This window comes from Strigops habroptila, chromosome W (genome assembly GCF_004027225.2).
Source record: "Strigops habroptila isolate Jane chromosome W, bStrHab1.2.pri, whole genome shotgun sequence".
Lineage (NCBI taxonomy): Eukaryota > Metazoa > Chordata > Aves > Psittaciformes > Psittacidae > Strigops > Strigops habroptila.
Window position 1 is genome coordinate 21175274 of NC_044301.2, and position 21210 is coordinate 21196483.

General features: G+C 47.0%; 1 protein-coding gene across 1 annotated transcript; it reads right to left on the reverse strand.

Moving 5' to 3' along the window:
• Positions 1-675: 675 nt before the first annotated feature.
• LOC115619276 lies at positions 676-18405 on the reverse strand. The gene is made up of 7 exons (XM_030511318.1): positions 18220-18405; positions 13731-14577; positions 8117-8233; positions 7373-7519; positions 6440-6567; positions 5241-5403; positions 676-1318 (listed from the first exon to the last, which is right to left on the reverse strand). The coding sequence occupies exons 1-6, from the start codon at positions 18403-18405 to the stop codon at positions 5353-5355; spliced, it is 1476 nt and encodes a 491-aa protein (XP_030367178.1). The 3' UTR covers positions 676-1318; positions 5241-5352.
• Positions 18406-21210: the final 2805 nt, after the last annotated feature.

Consider the following 21210-nt stretch of genomic DNA (forward strand, 5'->3'; position numbering starts at 1 on the left):
TGTCACTCCAAGGGACCCCTTGCAGGAAGAGCCTCCACAGAAGGTGCTAAGCCTGCGCCGTCCTGCCCACAAGACACTTCCTCTAACACGGAAGGTGGTCTATTATTGGCAGAGCCAGAGTGCTGCTCTGATGAGACCCAAGTTTCCTTCCATTTTCCTGAACCCTCCCCATCCCCCAGCACCTGATCTGGGCTGGGAGAGCTGCTGAGCTCCAGCAATCCCTCCTGCTTCTGAAGCTGGGCACACAGACCAGCTCCAAGGCCCCACTGCTGCCTCCAGGTACCATGCTGCACCGAGAGCAGCTCCAGAGGAGGTGCCCTCTTTTCCAGGTCACTCGTTCAGAAGCATTTTGGCCCAACACAAGAGCTGGCTGCTGCTCATCCCTCTGCGAGGGGTTAATACTGCAGGAGCTGTAGAAAGGCTTCAGCTCCAGCACTGGCTCAGGCTGCCCTCTGCAGACCTCAGAGGCAGGGAGAGCAGCTCCCAGTGGGATCTCCCTCCCACACAGATAACGCTGGGCTCAGCATGAGCCGTACTATCCATGCTCTACAGGAAGGAAACTGAGGCAGAGGCACTAAGAAGAGGGGAACCAGCAACAGCCTGGGAGGAGAGCTTGGGCATCCTCTGAAGATTCAGCACTTGCAGATTCCCTGCAATCTGTCCTTCCCTCTGACCAGCTGTACAACTGTGACACTGGAAGGTGTGCAGCAGCATTGTCTCAGACCAGGACTGACAGCCCGAGGCAACGTGTGCCAGGCCAGCGGTACTCCTGACTAGGGCCTCCCGCTGTGCTGCGGTCCTGTAGAAGCTGCACAATTTAGCAATGCTCACAAAGTCTTGCTGCAGATCACGGAGAAAGAAGATATGAAAGCACCATGGAGACTCCCGGCTCCCAGCCCACCGCTCAGACTTATATTACTCTGCCACACCAGAAAGACACCGGGGAAAAAACCAACCAGCAAGAGCTTACTGCCATCTCAGAATGTTTTGGGGTGAGAATGCTTGAAGGGATTCAGGCAGTGCCTCTGGTATCCAGCATAAAGCTGCAGTCCTGCCAGCGCAACACTGCACAGGTTATTCTGTGCAGCTCTTGGCCTCACCTCAGCATCACAACTGCAGGAGATGCTGGGTTTTGTCATGGTCACACACACACTGAACTGCTCAGAGAGTCTCAAACCGGCTCTTTCTTAGAGTAGTCTTCTCATCTACCCTCAGGCCCAAATCAGACACGATACCTTGAGCACATCTTCCACACAGCTGCCAAGCTCTGCCTCTGTCACCAGCACGGTCCCTGCTGATAAATCTTCCACTGCTAGCTCTGAAAACAACAGGCAGATGCCGCGATTGAGAGACGGGACGCAGCTTGATGCAAGCAAGATGTCGTTTTATTACAGTTATCCATATACGTTTATACTTGTCCCTACCTAGCGTGTCTCATACTGATTGGTCTATCTTTTACAGAAGGCACACACTGATTGGCTAGCATAAGACAAACTATTAATCAAGCATTTACCTTCCCCCAGCAACATCTTTTCTTACACAAAGAGTTAGCTCCTCTTTATCAAGGTCGGCTACTCCCTTCTCCCTCAACCTTTCCAACCCGTGATCGATAAATAAACACTGGGCCATTCTTTCTCAGCCAAGCTTTTATCCTTATCTTATTCCTCCCATGGTTTATGACCGACAAGCTCCAATACGTCTCCTTCTATCAGCTGAACAGCACTGGGAGTCCTGCTGAGAGTAGCCAAATCCCGTCCCACATCTCTCCCTTCCTGTTGCACAAAAAGAATTTTTTTCATGGAACGCTCTATCAATCTCTGTAGACACTGCAAGAGACAGGGTAAAAGGATTAACAGGAGAACAAAGACAGCCAAGGCGTAAACAATTGTCTTTACCAAACTCCTTAACCAACCTGGCAGTCCCCATCCCCCAAGGAGTTTATCTAACCAATCCCAACTATCGTCTTGTCGGAGTTTAAAGACTCCTTTTTTAAGCTGTTGAATACTGGCATGGATTGATTCTGAGTGATCGGAGAGATTCATACAACACATGCCTTCAAAATCTTCACAGCCATGGCCTTGCGCTAAAAGCAAAAAGTCTATAGCAGCTCTATTTTGTAATGTAGCATGGCGAACACTATCTACATCTAATAAAAGACCAGATAATGCATTGCTAGTAGCATTAGTTTGTTTAGCAAGCCAGCAGCCAAGATTATCTGGAGTCATTAATGCTCTCCCAGCGGCAAGCCCAGGTATCAGAAGAGAGGTAACAAAGAGTTGACTAAAAGACCAAAACTCCGCGCTATCATCGCAATCAGGGGTATATGCATGAATGCCACGCTTCGCTCTATGAGAAAGACAGTGTTGTAAAATCATAGATGTATTAGGAGTCAGGACAGAAAGGCGTCCGAGGCTACATGGACCTCCTTTTATATGAGAAGGGATAACGGGCCACGCCCTATCTCCACAGATAAAAAAATATTCCCAACGGTAATAGAAGAGGAACATTGCTAGATCTGGATAAATTTGTTGCTGTGTAATTACACCAAACACTAGCATTTTTGAAAACAGGATGGGCAGGAGAGACATCCCATGCCCTAGATTGGTTTTTTCCTGTATAGTTAAACTTAACACAAAAATCCATTTTTACCGATCCGAGGAGTTCAATCTCTTGTGGTTCTAGGGTAGCCTGTGGGAGAAAGGGGACCCACGCATCCCAATTATCCGTCAGATTTTGTGATAGAGCTGGAAAAACGGTTTTCAATCCCGCAGGTATCGGCCACTTATCTAGCGGCAGGCCCACGAGACATGTGGAGAAAGGGTTATTAGGCGAGGCGGTTGCAAGACACAAAGTGTCCTGACCAGTTATATTTGCTAGCGTGACCCATACATTAACCTTAGGAAGTGCAGGAAGAAATGGATAGCTCTGCTCAGTCCTTACTGCCGCTATAAGGATAAGCACTACTCTAAAAACAGTTTTTTGCCTGCCTTTAGCTTCCATGCGAATCGTTTTCTGCATTTTTCTTTTGCTCGATCCCAATCTTGTTTAAGGACAGGCCATATAGCAGGAACTAGGTTTGTTTTACTACACTCTAAACCACAAGCTAACACCTCCTTCGACCTTTTATACACTAAATGAGACCAGTCTACACAACTATGTAAATAACGGCTATTTCCTAACGATTCGTGCCCTGTGACAACTAAGACTTTTGCTACATCAATTTCCTTTTCTAAAGTCACAAGTTTTACATAAAATACAAACGATTTCTGCAGTTGATATTTCTTTACACTGATTCATATAGTCCTTCCTTGCTTGCGGTATTCAATTCATGTTGTCCTGGCTCTCCTCAGGAGATTCACCGATTTGTCGTTCGGAAGGGTGGTCCGGAGGATGATCGGAGTCCTCACCAGATGATTGTGGTAGGGATTTTAGATCATGCAGAGTCATAACATTAAGTATCAAAGACAGAAGACAGCAAGCTCGCAAAATACGGGGAAGAAAGCCCATGTTCAGTAACAGTGCGGCGCAGCTCCTTAACTACCGGAAAAGACAAAGCCTCCCACTGTGCCCCCTGACCTTGATATATTACGGTGGCTACAATCGTCTTAGCAATTTCCAGATCTCCCTCCTTCAAGGCTTGTCGTCTTATGTTAACCCAAACATCGCGTGGGTCAGGGGGGTAGAGGTCTGGCTCTTTTTCAGGGTCCACCGGTCCCGGATCAAAGGGGTATTCCTCTGGGGAGAAACCCGCGGCACAGACCTCCAAAGGCTTGAGGTTTTTTCGGTCCTCTGATAACAGCGGAGGTACCGTGGGAGAGTCTGCTTCTCTCTCCGCTACATCTTTGTGGCTTTTTTCCTGGACTTTCAAAGCCTCAAAAATGCTTCTCCACCAAGGGAGCATGCGCTGCGCCTCGGCGTTCCCAGTTGTCACTGCATCCCATAATTTCACCCCCACATCGTCCCGAAGTTCCTTCGTAAAAATACTAGATGCAGTCACAGTGGATATTTTCACCTGCACCCATTTAAGCATTGCTTTAAGGTCATGACCAGGAACATTTTTCCCATGCTTTCGCAGGAGAGCTTTCATAAGCTCATATACATCTCTCTCTGGGGAAGATTCTTGATTTCCCATGTTTCCCACAGCTCACCTCTCTACTCCGGAGGGATTAGTGCTGGCCAGCTCCTGCTTCCTTTCAGCAGCTCATTCAACGTTCTGTGGGACTCGCAGCAAGCCGCTCAGCTAGGCGGTTCGTTGACCCATCACGTCGGGGTCACCAATTTGCCGCGATTGAGAGACGGGACGCAGCTTGATGCAAGCAAGATGTCGTTTTATTACAGTTATCCATATACGTTTATACTTGTCCCTACCTAGCGTGTCTCATACTGATTGGTCTATCTTTTACAGAAGGCACACACTGATTGGCTAGCATAAGACAAACTATTAATCAAGCATTTACCTTCCCCCAGCAACATCTTTTCTTACACAAAGAGTTAGCTCCTCTTTATCAAGGTCGGCTACTCCCTTCTCCCTCAACCTTTCCAACCCGTGATCGATAAATAAACACTGGGCCATTCTTTCTCAGCCAAGCTTTTATCCTTATCTTATTCCTCCCATGGTTTATGACCGACAAGCTCCAATACGTCTCCTTCTATCAGCTGAACAGCACTGGGAGTCCTGCTGAGAGTAGCCAAATCCTGTCCCACAGGCAGAAACATCAGCACCCTCACACGCTGGGGAGCCTCCGGCAGAACAGCAACCCCACCATGCCCCAGCACCGGAAAGCACTTCCATAGTTCTCTTGCCTTCCCTCCAATCAAGGAAGCATGGGAACCAATGAGCCCTCGTTAGCTGCTCTAAATATTACTGTAGTGTTGTAAACTCATCAAGGTTACAAGCAAATCAAAGCAGAACATGACTTCTTGATGGATTATTCCCTGGAGAGCTGCTTGGTCAGCGTGGGGAACTGATGGCTTCTGTCTGGAAGCCCAAAACGAGCCTGTCAGACTGGGATAGTTTCCAAAGGAGCACACGGCAGAAGCCCCACTACTCAGCTCTTACACTATAGTAATTTGACTCAAGTGCTAGTGAATGCGGTGCACCCAGCCACACAACCACATTCACAACTGGCAGAGCTGCGCTTGCATGCTCAGCAGCCCGGAAACCAGCCCAAGAAAATTCTGATGGAAAGACAAAAGATCATGGAGAAGAGAAACCAGACTCTTCTCCGATCAGCTGGTACCTGCTGCCTCCGAGCATCGCAGGAATGGTGCCAACAGGGGCTGGAGCAGGTACTTCTCTGCCAACTGGGGGTGCTCTTTCACCATGGTGAGCAGCGTCATGGTGGCCACACGCTAGAACTGGAACGCTGTCAGCTTGTCCTGGATGTGCAGCAAGTCCAGAATCTGGAAGGAAAGTCCACGATAAAGGAACAAAGATCAGCAGCCCCTCAGATGGGGGCCAGGCCGGCTCCTTGCAGCCAACAGCAGATTGAGGAGCCTCCTGTACGCTGCTTTGCTGGACATTTGGCATGACATTCCACATGCAGAAGGGCCAGTCTCCTTCCCGTGCGCATGTTAATGCGGGATACATTTCTGGGCTCAAACCAAGAGCCTGCACCACTCCCATAGCCGAAGGCTGGAAGCAAGAGCTCCGCAGCAGAGCACTCCTTGTAGCACAGTGCTGAACAGCTCGTGCCATCAAGCAACATTATCCAGCATTTCAATCAAATATGGAAAATTCAGGAGTAGGGAGGAAACACATCCCACTGCCAGAGCAGCAGAAAAATATATCCATGTTGTCCTGGCTCAAGCCAGGCCACGATCAAGCCAATGTGACAGTACTGGGATGAAAACAGGGAACAAGGATGTCTTTACAAATAGATTAGAGAAGCTGGGAAGAGAGGAGACAAGGATATTTTTACAAATACATTAGAGAAGTTGGGAAAACAGGGAATGAGGATGTCTTTACATAAGTTAGGGAAATTGTGTAATCAGCAAACAGCACAGGAACAGAGATGGGTGTGCCTTCACAAAAAGAGTGTTATCAGCAAATAGCAAAATGTTGCAAAAAACTGCAAAGTTTAAGGCCGTGAAGTAAAGGGGGGTACATACTAAGGGGGAACATGTAGTAGGCATATCAGGAAGTCTGTACCTTCTGAGTACCTTAACCAATGGGGAAAGGGAGGGGGGGTATGTGGCTGGGTGGATAGGGTTAAAAGAGGTTGCATCCTCTGACCAATTTGAGAGACACTGCAAGGGAATGTCCCTGTGGACTCTGCCTTTATTCAAATAAAGTCATTAAAAGACTCCTCTGTCTCTTTTTTGGACATTAATTGGTGATTGCAAGGTTCATTTCTGCACAGTACTAACACTCTCCAAGCTGGGAGCTGGCTCTGCATTCCCAGCCAGAGCCAACAGGGAAGGGAGGAGATGGACCTACCTGGGGGCACACCAGCCTGTAGTACTCCTCAAGGGAACAGCACTGATGCAGGCAGGAAGCCAGGATCTTTGCAACCATGTCACATTTTCTCCAGTCCACAGCTGCTGCCTCAGCACCAGCGCCATCTGCTACACCAGCAGAGAACCAAGATCAGCTCTGACTGACAGCAAACAGCACAGCCAGTTTTGGCCGAAGCCAGATGTTTCTGGCCAAAAATTGCATTTCTAGCTTTTAGTACTCTCTTTAACCATGCATCTTTCAGGAGACACCTGAACTTAATGACAGAAGGGGAAAAAATACTATCCAAGACCTCTGATAATGGAAAACAACTTCTACAAATAGGTGTATGAGCCAGAACGTGGAGGGAAGTTGTGCTTGAAGCGTCATCAGGTTGGTATTGGCCAGAGGTGGCTCTGGCACTAAAAACTGTGGGATTCAGCTTTTAGAGAGCAACAGTTTCCCTCCCTGGCAGGAAATAGAGAGCAGATAAGCAAGGCTGCTGAGCCCCAGAGCAGGACAGGTCTCACTGTGGCTGCTCGCAGCCCAGCACCGAGCATAGCTCCCACCGAACCAGCACCAGCACAGCTCCTCAGAACCAATGCACACAAGGTGCAACCCCCCATGGAGGCATAAACAGGCTAAATGAGTTCAGAGGCTTTCGGTCTGGACCTCAAACATGATGGTGTACCCCAAACTAAAGGTGTTTGCAGTTGGAAGACATTCACCATTTGGGAATTCAGCATAGCCAGAGGCAAAATCTGGGTTTGTGTGACAGAGTCAGCTTGGCCTGATAAAAGCTGTTTCCCATTTCAGTGCTCTGATGGCACTGTCTTTCTTGGGTCTCTCGTGGGATGAAACATCTCAGACACATCATCAGTCTCTTTTAATCTGTGATCCTGGAAGCCAAGAGCAGTGTCAGAGCACCCTACTCACCACATGTTCCCTCCATGATGCCCCGAACCACAGCCTGAACCCCACTGGGTCTCAGCCTCTCCAAGAGCAGCTGGCAACAAAGGCGCCACAGCCACACTGGGGCCGCACAAGGGCCGGCTTTGCTTCTTCCCCAGGAGAGGGAGGACTCTGAAAGGAAACAAAGGAGCAGGCTAAGGAGCATATTTGTACACCCCTGTGCAAACCCCCACTGACAGACAAACAGCCTGCACCCTGCCCTGCAGGACTTGTGACAGGGAAAGGTTTTAAATAAATCACTTCTTCATCCAGCAGCACAAAGCAAATTAGGGCTTAGTGAAAGAGGCCAGCCTTCCCAGAAGCAGCCCCTTGTGCAGCCCCTTTAATTAAGCCCCTCTCCTTAATTAAAGCCTCCCAGGGTTAGGCAGCAGCTCCAACTGCCTCGTTACCAAAATGAAGCACAGGGGGCTCAGCATCAAATGACACTTGCCAGGCAAGAAACCCCCACAAATCCACAGGCTGAAGTCTCTGTCACTAATCTGTCCAGAGGCTCCATGCATCCTTGGCATAGACTATCTCAGGAGAGGTTACTTCAAAGAACCAAAAGGGTATCGATGGGCTTTTGGTATAGCTGCCTTGGAGACAGAGGAAATTAAGCAGCTGTCTGTGTGAGAACATTTCCAGGAGAGCAGCAAAGGAACCCTCAGAGTGTGGGAACGCACAGTCCCTGCACTCCGTGCCAGTGACAGCCCTGCTGCCGCTAGGTACCTGCTTGGGCCGTCCCTGCAGGACGAGCAGCTCCCGCACCACCAGCAGCTGGCAGACGCAGTCCATGACGTGCCGCAGGGCTTCCCGGTGCCACGCTCACTCTGTTTCTGAAATACCCTGTTTAAAAAGATTCAAAGAAATCACTTCACAGTACACACTGTAAAGTAAAGCACAGGCCTTTATTGGAGCCGGGAGCACGTGGGGGTTCAAACCTCCATACACGTGTCCAAAGCACAGTAAATTTCAGGGGTTTTTTTATACTTTACTTTTCCGTCTTGATATAATTTTATCTAAAGCATCCACATATACAATTCGGTAAGTTACATAACTGTAGTTCTCTTATCCTACTGCACACTTGGGTTAGGGCTACAACGACAGTCTATTGGTTAGTATTAATCAGGATTCTTACAGGTGTTTACCTTTTAGCTTTAGTATTATTGATCACCTGCTAATACGTGCAAGCTTCGTGCTTAGTTCTTCGTTCAAATTGTTATCATATCTTGCCATTAGGGATGTCTCTGCTTAGAAGCAATTTACGGAAGCAGGTGCAAGCTGTCTACAGGCCCGAATTCTAACGCAGAATGGGCTTCTCACCAGAAGGGCAGGTTCCCACCCGCAGAGGGGCCCCCTGCTAAGTGAGCAGTAGGGCAGTTCCCCACCCGCAGAGGGGCCCCCTGCTAAGTGAGCAGTCGTGTTTAAGCGCTAAGTCCATACTCATGCTAAAAAGTAATGTTATTTCAACTAAGGCCTAATGGCTTGGTCTCAATATCCCTCCTTTTCCTTAAAATTGTGCAAATTCTTTTGCACAGTCCATAGTATGTACACTTGTTGAGCTACCGTACGAACTTTCCACCACATCCACAAATTAACAATTGTTAATAAAGCCGTAGTCAGTAGTAGCACAAGAACGGGGCAGACCAGAATATTAAAAAGTTGAGTTGCTGTAGGAGATTGCCATTTTGTCCCTACCAAGAAAATTTCCCACCAGTGTTCTCCAGTTTTCTTGGTGTTGGTGATGATTTTTTAAATTTCTTCTACATTATGTTTAACAGTCCATACTGCTTGGCGGGAAGTTTCATTAACCTTCTGTATCATCTTCTGACGATCTGGGTGATACAACGTTTTCTTTAGCATTTCTATTTTCATTCCAATTTGTAGGACAGGTATATCGTGGTATAACACATAGTTATCTTGTATTAGTTGGTTAGTAGTTACAGGGATGGTGTAGTTAAAATAACATCCAATGATTTGGGTAAAATTACACACACAAAAGTTAGTAGCGTTTGTTTCTTCAATACAGCTATCAATTGTTACATTCTCACACGCGGTTCTTATACAAGCACATCCCTTTCCAATATAATACACTTGGGAGCTTACATGAGTGACAGGGGTCATTTTGAAAATGCAAGTGCTGTCCTCGGCATCGAGACAGAGATCTTCATTTTCAGTTATAGCATTTTCACAGATAAACCCTAACTGTTCTCTTGGGGTACATGCCTCTGTACTTATAGTTTGCCAATTTTGGGTCTTAGTGTTAAATCTTGTCCATACGTTGTGGCCCATCGGTCTCACTACAATGTCCCGGTGTATGGTCCCTAGAGACAATACAGGAAATATGTCTAATATTTTGGCATATTCAATTGTCAATACAAAAGCAGTAATTTCTCTTTGAAATGGGTTATATGTAAAATTTACTAGTTTCCACCATGCTTGATATGTTTTCTCGAACTCTGTGGTAGTATGATTTCTAGTAATAATTGTTCGTACCTCTTGTGGCAAAAGTCCTGTTTCTCCTTCCCTAATAATAGCCGCTGCAAGAGACTGTAACCAAAGTTGTGACTGAATACAGCTTAAAGCTAGGGACACTTTTCCTTGCAAATTCCCTATGAAGTTAGTAATGTGATACAGGTCCTGGGAGATGTGTTCTGCTAACACTGTTGTAAGATCACTTACCAACTGCTGTGTTTCAGCAATGATAAGGAGAGATGATCTGAGCGGAATTTCTAGATTTCCTAACTCTGAGGTGACTGTACTTAATTTATTTACTAAGGTTTCCTGATCGATGGAGTTTTAAGACTCCCATTCCTGATCCGAACCATCCCGTCAAATCCCTTCTATGTCTAGTATGGGGTATTCTAGATTGAATCCAGGTTCCCCATCCTATAAGGCTTTGGTTAATAAAAGGTTTACATTCCGATTTTATGGTCGAGATATCGGCTTGTAGCCTTACCACCACTTTCTTTAAAGAGTATTTGGGGTCTAGCATCAATTTTTGTTCATTTGATTGCCTTACCACATAAGGTCCTGCAAATGAGGGATTGTGATATTTGACAGCACATTCTGAAGGGGAGAAGTCTGTAGGGGAGAAGGGAGTAGGTGTGGTGAGTGTGGTGACTTCCACTCTCAGCCTGAGTACTTTTCCATCCAGTCCTTGTGTCCAGTTAAATTCTAGAACATGTGGTTCAGTTACTGTAAGATTAAGTTGGCAGGTTTCTCAATCAGAACAGCTAGCTAAAATTTGATTTTGTCCTATTCGAGTTATTGCAAACTCAGGGATATAAAGTTTAGGATAGGATACGTCTCCATATCTTTGTGCGCATATCTGGATTTGGGTGTTATTATTAACAGATATTGTTGGGGTGTATTCCTCTAAGGGAGGTCTGACAGGTATCTCTTGAATATAATTTCCAACCACGTATTGTAAATAAATGGTCTCTTCTATCCTTCCCCCGAGGGAAAGACTGTGAGTAGTTAAGTGACCGTCGATGGTCAGGTAAGTATCCATAACCTCACCCTCTCTATCTGTATTATGCAGTCCACCTACATTGTGTTTTATATCAAGATGTTTCCTACATACCTTGGAAGTCTTGGCAATTCCCAGATTACAAAGATGAATAAATTTACCACCGTAAACGCACAGAAGTGGATCCAATAAGCTCTGCTTTCCATGTCGCGGTAGACTTCTCTGGTGCAGGGGCTTTCTTTATCTTGGAGTAGTGCAGCCAAGTGGTTATCCCGTGAGCTTTCACTGCAGTGTATGTCGCCAGGAGTGTCTGGTACGGTCCTTTCCACTTTTCACCTAATGTGAAGGATTTAATGTAAATCCAGTCTCCCAGCTTAACGTCATGTAATGGGTGATCAAGACCTCTTGATCGAGTGTCCATTACCTGTTTGTTAATATTCAATAAGTTGTTTACCTAATTCTATAATGTAATCTCTCACATACCCTTCTCCCGCCTGATTTAAATCTTCCCCTTGATATTGTACAGTATACGGTTGTCCATAAAGCATTTCAAAAGGGCTTAGTTTCTCTTTTAATCGCGGTTTAACCCTTATCCGCAACAAGGCTAGAGGTAATGCTTGACTCCAGTTTAAATTAGTTTCTTGACAAATCTTTGCTAATTGTTGTTTAATCAAATGATTCATTTTCGCTACCTGTCCACTAGCCTGTGGTCGATAAGGGGTATGTAGCTGCCAATCAATTCGTAATATCTGACTGATTCGCTGTACAATTTGTGCACAAAAATGAGTACCTCTATCTGAGGATATGGTTGCTGGCACTCCAAATCTGGGGATTATTTCATTAAGGAGCACCTTATTTACTTCTCGAGCCTTGTTGCTCCGTGTTGGAAAAGCTTCTGGCCAGCCAGAGAAGGCATCTGTTAGTACCAAAAGGTACCTGTACCCTCCTTTTCTGGGTAATTCAGAGAAATCAATTTGCCACTGTTGTCCAGGGACATTGCCCTTCCCAATCGCCCCTAAACTGGGTTTACTAGTAGTCTGGGGGTTATTACGGAGACAGAGTTTGCATTGTTTTGTTATTTGTGTTACTGTGGTGTATAGGTTACGTCCCACTATTCGTCTCCTTAAACTATTATATAGGGCGTCTGCTCCCCAGTGCGTCTTATTATGTTCTTCTTGAACTATTTTCCATAATATTCATTCTGGCACTACTATTTGTCCTTCAGGAAGAACATACATTTTATCTTTAAGTTGTGCCTTTAAATCCTGAGCTAGTTTAAAATCTTCCTTTGAATAAGAAATTTCAGAATTAATACTTACTATCTTTCCGTCTGGTATTATGGCCAATAGGTTTACCTCTCCTTCTTCTGCCACTCTTTTTGCCTCTAAATCTGCCAGTCGGTTCCCTTTTTCCTGATCCGTGTCACCCCTTTGGTGTCCTCTGCAGTGCATCACTGCCACTCGATTCGGCAATCTTATAGCTTCAAGAAGCCTCAATATCTCTGCAGAGTGCTTGATTTGTTTTCCATGAGACATCAAAAGCCTGCGGCTCTTTCCACACAGCCCCGTGGGCATGAACTACTCCAAATGCGTATTTTGAGCCTGTCCAAATATTAATGTCTCTTCCATTGGCTAATTCTAGCACTCTTGTTAGAGCAATAATTTCGGCTTTTTGCGACAATGTTCCTGCTGGGAGGGCTCGGGCTTCAATGGTTCTCTGAGTAGTGGTTACAGCATATCCTGCTTTCCAAACCCCATTTTTAACAAAGCTGCTTCTGTCAGTGAACCAGGCTTCTGTTTTCGGCAAGGGTTCTTCTTTTAAATCAGGCCGGCTTGAGTAAGTGGCTTCGATGGTTTCTAGGCAGTCATGAGTTACCAGTTCCCTGATTGCTGCGGCATTGCTGAGAAAAGAGGCTGGGTTGACAATATTAGTAGTGACTATATCTACATCATCTGGTTCTACCAATATCGCTTGGTACTTAAGGAACCGAGAGGGAGACAGCCAGTGCCCCCCTTTTTGTTCCAGTACCGCAGATACGGTATGCGATACCAGGATAGTCATCCTTTGCCCTATAGTGAATTTTCAAGCTTCCTGGATGTTTAGGACCACGGCTGCTACTGCCCGTAAGCATCCAGGCCATCCTTTGCTTACTTCATCTAGTTGCTTTGGGAAGTAAGCTACAGCTCTTTTATAGGGTCCTATATTTTGAGCTAGGACCACGAGGGCTATGCCTTGTCTCTCATGTAAAAATAACCAAAAGGGTTTGGTGACGTCTGGCAGTCCGAGGGCTGGGGCCCTCATTAATGCCTTCTTGTCCTGGGTTCAGCTACAGCAGTCATTTTTCTCCTTCTTAGTAGCTGGCGCAGTGCTGTGTTTTTTAACTTTCAGCCTGGGAACAACGCTGATAACACTGATGTTTTTAGTTGTTGCTAAGTAATGTTTACTCCGACCAAGGACTTTCTCAGTCTCATGCTTTGCCAGGGAGGAGGGGAAGCCGGGAGGAAGCAGAGACAGGACACCTGACCCAAACTGGCCAAAGGGGTATTCCATACCATGGCACATCATGCCCAATATATAAACCGGGGGGAGTTACCCGGAAGGCCAGATCACTACTTGGGTCGGGCTGGGTATCGGTCGGCGGGTGGTGAGCAATTGTATCCTCTCCCCTTGTTATTTCCCTTATCATTATTATCATTGGTGGTAGCAGTAGTGGTTTGGTATTATTCCTTAGTTACTGGACTGCTCTTATCTCAGTCCGTGGGAGTTACATTCTTCCGATTCTCCTCCCCATCCCTCCGGGAGCGGGGGGAGGAAGAAGAGGGGGAGTGAGCGAGCGGCTGCGTGGTTCCGAGTTACCGGCTGGGCTCAAACCACGACACTTCTTTAATTCATTAAATGCCCATTTTGTTTCCCCAGTCCACTGTAATTCCCTCGTTTCTGTTTGCAGCAATTGGCATAGGGGTTTTACTAATATACCATAATTATCGATCCAGAGTTGACACCAACCTGTCATCCCAAGAAACGTCTGAAGTTCCTCAGGTGTCCTGGGTTGAGGGGTTTGGCTGATCGTTTCTTTGCGTTCTTGTCCTAATTTTGGCTGCCCCCCTGAGACCTCATACCCCAGGTAGGTGACTTCTTGCTTCATTATTTGTGCCTTTTGCTGAGATACTTTATATCCTTTAAGTCCGAGAATATTTAACAGGCTTACCGTCCATTCCCTACAGCTGTTTAAGGTTTCGGTGGCTATCAACAGGTCGTCCACATATTGGAGCAAAACTCCTTCCCCAGCGGGTGCCGTCCAGTCCTCAAGGTCTCTTGCCAGTTGGTTTCCAAATAATGTTGGGCTACTTTTGAAGCCTTGGGGTAACACGGTCGAGGTGAGTTGGGACTTCCAACCTGACTCCAGATTTTCCCATTCAAAAGCAAACAATTTTTGGCTCTCTGGCTCCAAGGGCAGGCAGAAGGCGGCATCTTTTAAGTCTAAAACAGTAAACCAAACAAGATTCTCTCTTAGTTTTGTTAACAAAGTATAAGGGTTGGCCACGACGGGATAAAGGTCTTCTATTATTTTATTGATAGCTCTTAGGTCTTGTACTAATCGATAACTTTTCCCATCCAGTTTCCAGATTGGCAGAATGGGGGTGTTATATTCAGATTCACATTCTACTAAAAGGCCAAATTTGAGAAAGGAATCTATTACAGGTTTAATTCCTGTCTTCTAGTTTGAGGGGGTATTGTTTGATTCTTACCAGATGTGTCCTGGGCTTCAGTCTTACTTGGATCGGTTTGGCATGCTTTGCCTTACATGGTATTCCGTTGGCCCACACTCCTGGATAGACTTGATCCAAGATGTCCAAGGGGACCTGCTTTGTTACCTGTGGCTGGATTAGAGCTAAACTTAATATTTCGATTAATTGGTCATCTCTAATTTGTATTTCACCATTTTTAAACTTGATCTCTGCTTCCAATTTTTCTAATAGATCCCTTCCTAATAATGATTTTGGGGCATTTGGCATATATAAAAATTTGTGCGTTCCTATCATTTTATCCATTTTATATTGGAGAGGTTGCATGTATGGTACCTTCTGTCACTGGCCTGTCGCCCCAATCACATTTAAAGATTCATTATAGATCAAAGCTAATTGGTGATTTAACACAGAAAATGTAGCTCCAGTGTCTACTAGAAATTCTACATTTGTGTCTTCTTTCCCCAGCTTCATTATAACCAGGGGATCAGCCGGGGTTCGACCCTCTGGTCCCCCCTATTCTATTTCTAATTCAGCAAGGCGTGAGAGGTGTCCCTCCTCCCTCCTCAGTTTGGGACACTGCCTTTTCCAGTGCCCTTCCTGTTTAGAAAAAGCACACTGATTAGCCCCTACCCTATTATTAGGGGCCCTTGTTTTACGACCCTGAAAGCAATCTTTCCATGTACCTCGAGTTTTTCCATCTCCCTGATAGTTTCCTTTCCCTAAGGCTGCAATGGTCGCATGAGTAATTGTTCGACTTAATTTTTTCCTTTCATTACTGTCTCGGTTGTGGTACACCCTCCATGCTTCCTCAATAAGCTTTTCGATATCTTTCTGGTCCTCTGCTCTAAGTTTTTGTAGTTTCTTTCTAATATCATCTGAGGATTGTCCTAGAAAGAGGGATATCAGCTGCTGCCTTCCCTGGTCTCCGGAGGGGTCCATGGTAGTATATTTTCGCATTGCCTCCCGCAATCTATCCAAATATTCTGTAGGAGTTTCACCTGTGTTTTGTTTGACAGCATATAAAGCTCCCCAATTCACGGACTTAGGAATTGCGTGCTCCAATCCAAATGCAATCCATGTTTGATATCTTTTGAGAAGTTGATAATGGTTGGGGTTATTATAACCCCATTGTGGTTTAGCTGTAGGGACATAATCGTCTGCATTTCCCTGCAACATTTGTGCAGCGATTAATGCCTAACATGGGTTCTGGCGGCTTTAAGTGCTAGTTCCTTTTCAGTTTCTGTGAGTGCATCTAACATTAAATCAATATCGTCCCAATCCGGGTCTAGGGCTTTAGTGAAGGTTTTGAATTTTTTTGCTATGCCTGCAGGATCATCTCTATAAGTCCTTGCTATTGATTTCCAACTTTCTAAGTCTCCCATAGAGAAATTAAACTTTAGTTCCATGGGTCCCTCAGGTCCCGCAGCTTCCCTAAGCGGGGCTTGTATCATGCCCTTATCTTTTACTCTGGGTGAGGCCGATCAAGCTCGCAGCTTAGCCCGTGTCCTCCCGCTTAGCGGCGAAAAAGACGGTGGGGGGGAGTTTTGTTGCCTTCCCCTCTCCTTTCGCACCTCACGCTCCGGAGAAGGGGGAGGAGTTGATGCTTTTTCTGCAGTTTCCCTGGGGCTAACAAAATCTTCTAACATTTCCTCAGGCCCCCCCCCTCCTTGTATTTCAAGCACCTCTGGCCTATAGAGCATGATGAGCAACACCAATTTCCCTACTCCTTGCTTTTTATTCTCTCTTTCTAGAGTTAATACAAATGGATCCTTGGGTGCTATGTTTATGCCACACTCTTTCTGCCACTCTGGATGTTCCCGGAGTGTGAAAAACATATCTGCGTAAACGACTTCATCCCACTTTCCTTCCCTTTGTAAGGAAAGCATTAACTCTAACATCATATCATAGTTTAAGGATCCATTTTCTGGCCGGTTTTCTCCCCCTTCCGATTTATACAACGGCCACCACCGGTTACAATATTTTATCAAGGTCTTTTTGCTCGTGATTCCTCCTGGGGGATCCCCAATTTCCTTCCAGTGTGTTAAGATGCATCCCAGGGGACTTTTAAGCATTAAATTTCGACTTTCCTGGTTTCCCATTTTTACTTGCTTTGCTGACTACCCACCTTACTGATTCTTCACTTCATTTTCTCAACAGCAATATACCTTAATTACTTCCACAAACCTATACTTTTCTTCCCATTCAGACCAAATTCCACACCCTGTGCAATAAAAATCCCATTCAAATTTTACCCACAACTTTTTGTTACACCGGATACAACTTAGAACGAAATTTGGCTTACATTCAGTCTCAACCTAATACATATACTTTTCTTTTTGCTTCGTCCGTCTCTGGCTGTTTCCCTCGTGGGAGAACAGAACCGTGGATCAGAACTCCGCACTCACTTCATACCTAATTGTACATCTCACACATAAGTTCACTCATTCCATATCATGCAGTTATATTTTAATAACTATTTTTTGTTCCAGACGTTATTCAACAGATACAGGGTACCGAATTCGAAGGCTTAAAACAAATCCATATGTAATAAGTTAGGAGGCTGATAACAATAGCTAAGATTGCACAAATTCCACCCTCTATCCATATACGTGCAAGCGGGACTTTAACCCACAATCCACACAACAATGGGGACTCTAACCCCGAGCACCCATATACCGCTAGCAGGTCAGTGCTGCAATACCCAGCGTACGACTTATGAGTAACCCAGAACCACAAAGTAAGGTAGCGCTTTGAAGTTGCGTACCTGTCTCAGGGTCTTGTCCATTCCTGCGATGATCCAACAGAGACCGGGGAGTCTCTCCAGAGTATTCTCCAGGGGCGCCCTGAGGGTCCCCGGCCCTGGAGGGTCTCACAGCCAAACGGAGAGCCTCCTGGCTGGCTCGCCAACTTGATTCAAAGAAATCACTTCACAGTACACACTGTAAAGTAAAGCACAGACCTTTATTGGAGCCGGGAGCACGTGGGGGTTCAAACCTCCATACACATGTCCAAAGCACAGTAAATTTCAGGGGTTTTTTATACTTTACTTTTCCATCTTGATATAATTTTATCTAAAGCATCCACACATACAATTCAGTAAGTTACATAACTGTAGTTCTCTTATCCTACTGCACACTTGGGTTAGGGCTACAACGACAGTCTATTGGTTAGTATTAATCAGGATTCTTACAGGTGTTTACCTTTTAGCTTTAGTATTATTGATCACCTGCTAATACGTGCAAGCTTCGTGCTTAGTTCTTCGTTCAAATTGTTATCTTGCCATTAGGGATGTCCCTGCTTAAAAGCAATTTACAGAAGCAGATGCAAGCTGTCTACAGGCCCCAGTTCTAATGCATTGCTTATCATGCCTCACCAGAAGGGCAGTTCCCCACCCACAGAGGGGCCCCCTGTTGAGTGAGCAGTCATGTTTAAGTGCTGAGTCATACTCATGCTAAAAAGTAAAGTTATTTCAACTAAGGCCTAATGGCTTGGTCTCAAAAACAAACCCCAGAGTGGTGAGGACAGCTCGGCCGCTGGCATTAAACCCACTGGTCCCAACTGTGTGCTGGGCCCCCTCCAGCCCCTCGCCAGGCTCCCATCTATTCCCTTACATGAGGATTAACACGCATGGCATGGGAGCTGCCACTGGGAGCCATGGAGCTCCAGCCATAGGGCATGGAGAGCTGGCTCAGGCTAGGCTGGTGACCCAGGTACTGGGTGCCCACACCAGCACTAATGGCACAGGGGGAGTGGGAGGAGAGGGGACCCACAGACCTCGCTGTAGGTGGCAGGTCCATGGCCCAACAGGCAGAGGCTGGCAAGGAGGCCAAGATGGCGGGCAAGGAGCGGAGCACCCAACACAGGGTACTGGGCCAGCTTGGACAGGGCGATGGCATGGAGCCGGGCCCTGCTGGTGGCCGGCGGTGCCGGGGGCGGCACGGGCCCAGCCCCACGGCGCCTCACAGCGCCCGCCCCACCGCCTGGCCCTGCACCACGCTCAGCGTGTCGGCACTGGGTGGCAGAGCGGCCCCAGGCCCGGCCCCGCGGGCAACGGGAACGGCGGCGAGCGCGGCCGCTCCTTCAGGTACAACAACAGCACCAGCAGTGCGCAGGCAGCGGCCCAGCACAAGTCAGCCTCACCCACCACCCCGGCAGCTAGCGCAGGGGCCCTAGCCAGGACGGCATGACGCAGGCCACGCAGCGCCGCCCAGCCCAGCGCCCACCGCAGCTGCTCCTCTAGTGCTGACACATTGCTGCGCAGCGTCTCCAGTCGCAAGGCGCTCACCGGACCCAGCGGGCGGCCATAGCAACAGTTCCAGCTCCACGCTCCCACTCCGACTCCATACCGCCCGCCCACCAACTTGGGGAGGCCGCAAAGAAGCGGTGCACAGCTCGCCACCGCCATCTTGGGGTAGTCGGGCGCGGAGGCAAAGCCATGCCGCCCGCCGCCATCTTGGGCAGGGCAGAAGGAGGCGGTAGCCTAAGGGACCTGCTACGGTGGGGTGGTGGTAGTTGTGCGTGGTGTAGGTGATGTCGCTCCATTGGCGCTCTGCTTCTGCCCAATAAGGACCGCAGCTGTTCCCTTCCTGGGGTGTGAAACTGGTGGTGTAGGTCTTGTTCCTGCTCCCCACAGGTGTCAGCAGCCCTTCTGGCAGGTGAGGTGTTTTGGGGGAGCTCCCACGCCAAGGCTCGTCCCTGCACCCAGCACAAGCTCTGGCTGCATCCAGCAAAAGTTAACAGCTTCCGGAGAACAGCAATTCTACAAAGGTGGAGCCCAAATGCATGTTGTAATGGGCCTGTGGAGGCAGAGATGTGCAAGGTGGTGTTGTCCCAAAATCAACTAACATACAGAGTCGAGATACTTGTTTATTTCATGTCTGCACGGAGGTGGGTGCTCAGTGGTAACCCCACAGCGCTAGCCAGCCTCAGTCTGCCAGCTACCCACTGTTACACATTTCAAACAGGGAAAATCAGTTTTCCATATACTGACAACAGTCCGTATTTGCAACCATTGGCTTTTATATTCTCTCATCTCTGTTTAAAAACACAGTCTATATTTCACTGTGCATGTTCTGTGAGTAAGGGTCTCATCTCAGGGAGTGTGACTTTTAGTATTATAATGAACCAAGTTCCTTTAGGAACGCAGTTATCTTCAGTTTTGCTGAGCTTTTCAAAATTACATGTGCCTTCCTAATCTTTCTGGAGTTGTTTTACTCTTCTGATCCAGATGGTTCACTGATCAGTCTTCTACCTCTCCTCAAGGTCTGAAACACTGTTTTATCTCGCTACATGCAATTCTAAACTCAATTTTCAAGCTTCCACATACATAATCCTTTACAAAATCTTAACTTCTTCACTGGTGGATAACAATGGGTGTTGGTGTCAGCTCTTGGGGTCAGTGGCCAGACCTACCTTTGGAATAAACAGGTTGTGTATGTGTGCAAAGCACACAAATGAGCAGCTTACCTCTCCAGGATCATAAGGCAGGATGACTGCAAATCCTTTGCCACCCTCCCAGGCTGCTCCATGTTTGGAAGCCTTCGAGCACTGTAGGGCATGTTACTCTCTTGTGTTTTCTTGTGTTTCCTTACAGGGCAGGGCCTCTGAAGGAAGGTCACAACAATTCCAGGGCTGGACAAACATCAGCTATCTCTCACTCTTGCTAACAGCCTCCTCGCCTCTGCCACATGCGGGTCAGCAGCGCAGGGTGTCAGGCCAGGCACTGTGCACACAGCCACCATGGTAAGGCACAAGCCTGGTTTTCACACTGTGTCCTGCACCTCTTTTTCCCTAGAGCTTGTCCAGGCACACTTTGCACAAGGCGAAGCTGGGACCTGCTTTTAGCTGCCAGCTCTGCCTACTCTCAGCCCCTGGCGATGAGAAAACACTTGCTCTGGTATGGATCCACATCTGTTACACAGATTTTGGCGACCCTTTTCCCATGATAAAAATATACAAACAAGCTAAACACAGAATTCAGAATTTCAGTAAAACCATTTTGATTTCCAAAAGCGCCTTTCATTGCACAATAATTACACCTGGCACAACACAGCAGGAAATCATCATAATCTGGGCTACAGAAAAATAGAAATCTGCCTGTATGTATGTCGTGGTTTAAGCCCAGACGGTAACTCAGAACCACGCAGCCGCTTGCTCATTCCCCCCCTTTTCCCCCCCTCCCACTCCCAGAGGGATGGGGAAGAGAATCGAAAGAATGTAACTCCCATGGGTTGAGATAAGAACAGTCCAGTAACTAAGGTATAATACAAAACCACTACTGCCACCACCAATGATAATAATGATAAGGGGAATAACAAGGGGAGAGGATACAATTGCTCGCCACCCGCCGACCGATACCCAGCCCGACCCGAGCAGTGATACGGGCCTTCCGGGTAACTCCCCCCAGTTTCTATACTGGGCATGACGTGCTGTGGTATGGAATCCCCCTTTGGCCAGTTTGGGTCAGGTGTCCTGTCTCTGCTTCCTCCCGGCTTCCCGTGCCCCTCCTCACTGGCAGAGCATGAGACTGAAAAGTCCTTGATCGGAGTAAGCATTACTTAGCAACAACTAAAAACATTGGCATGCTATCAATCAGCATTGTT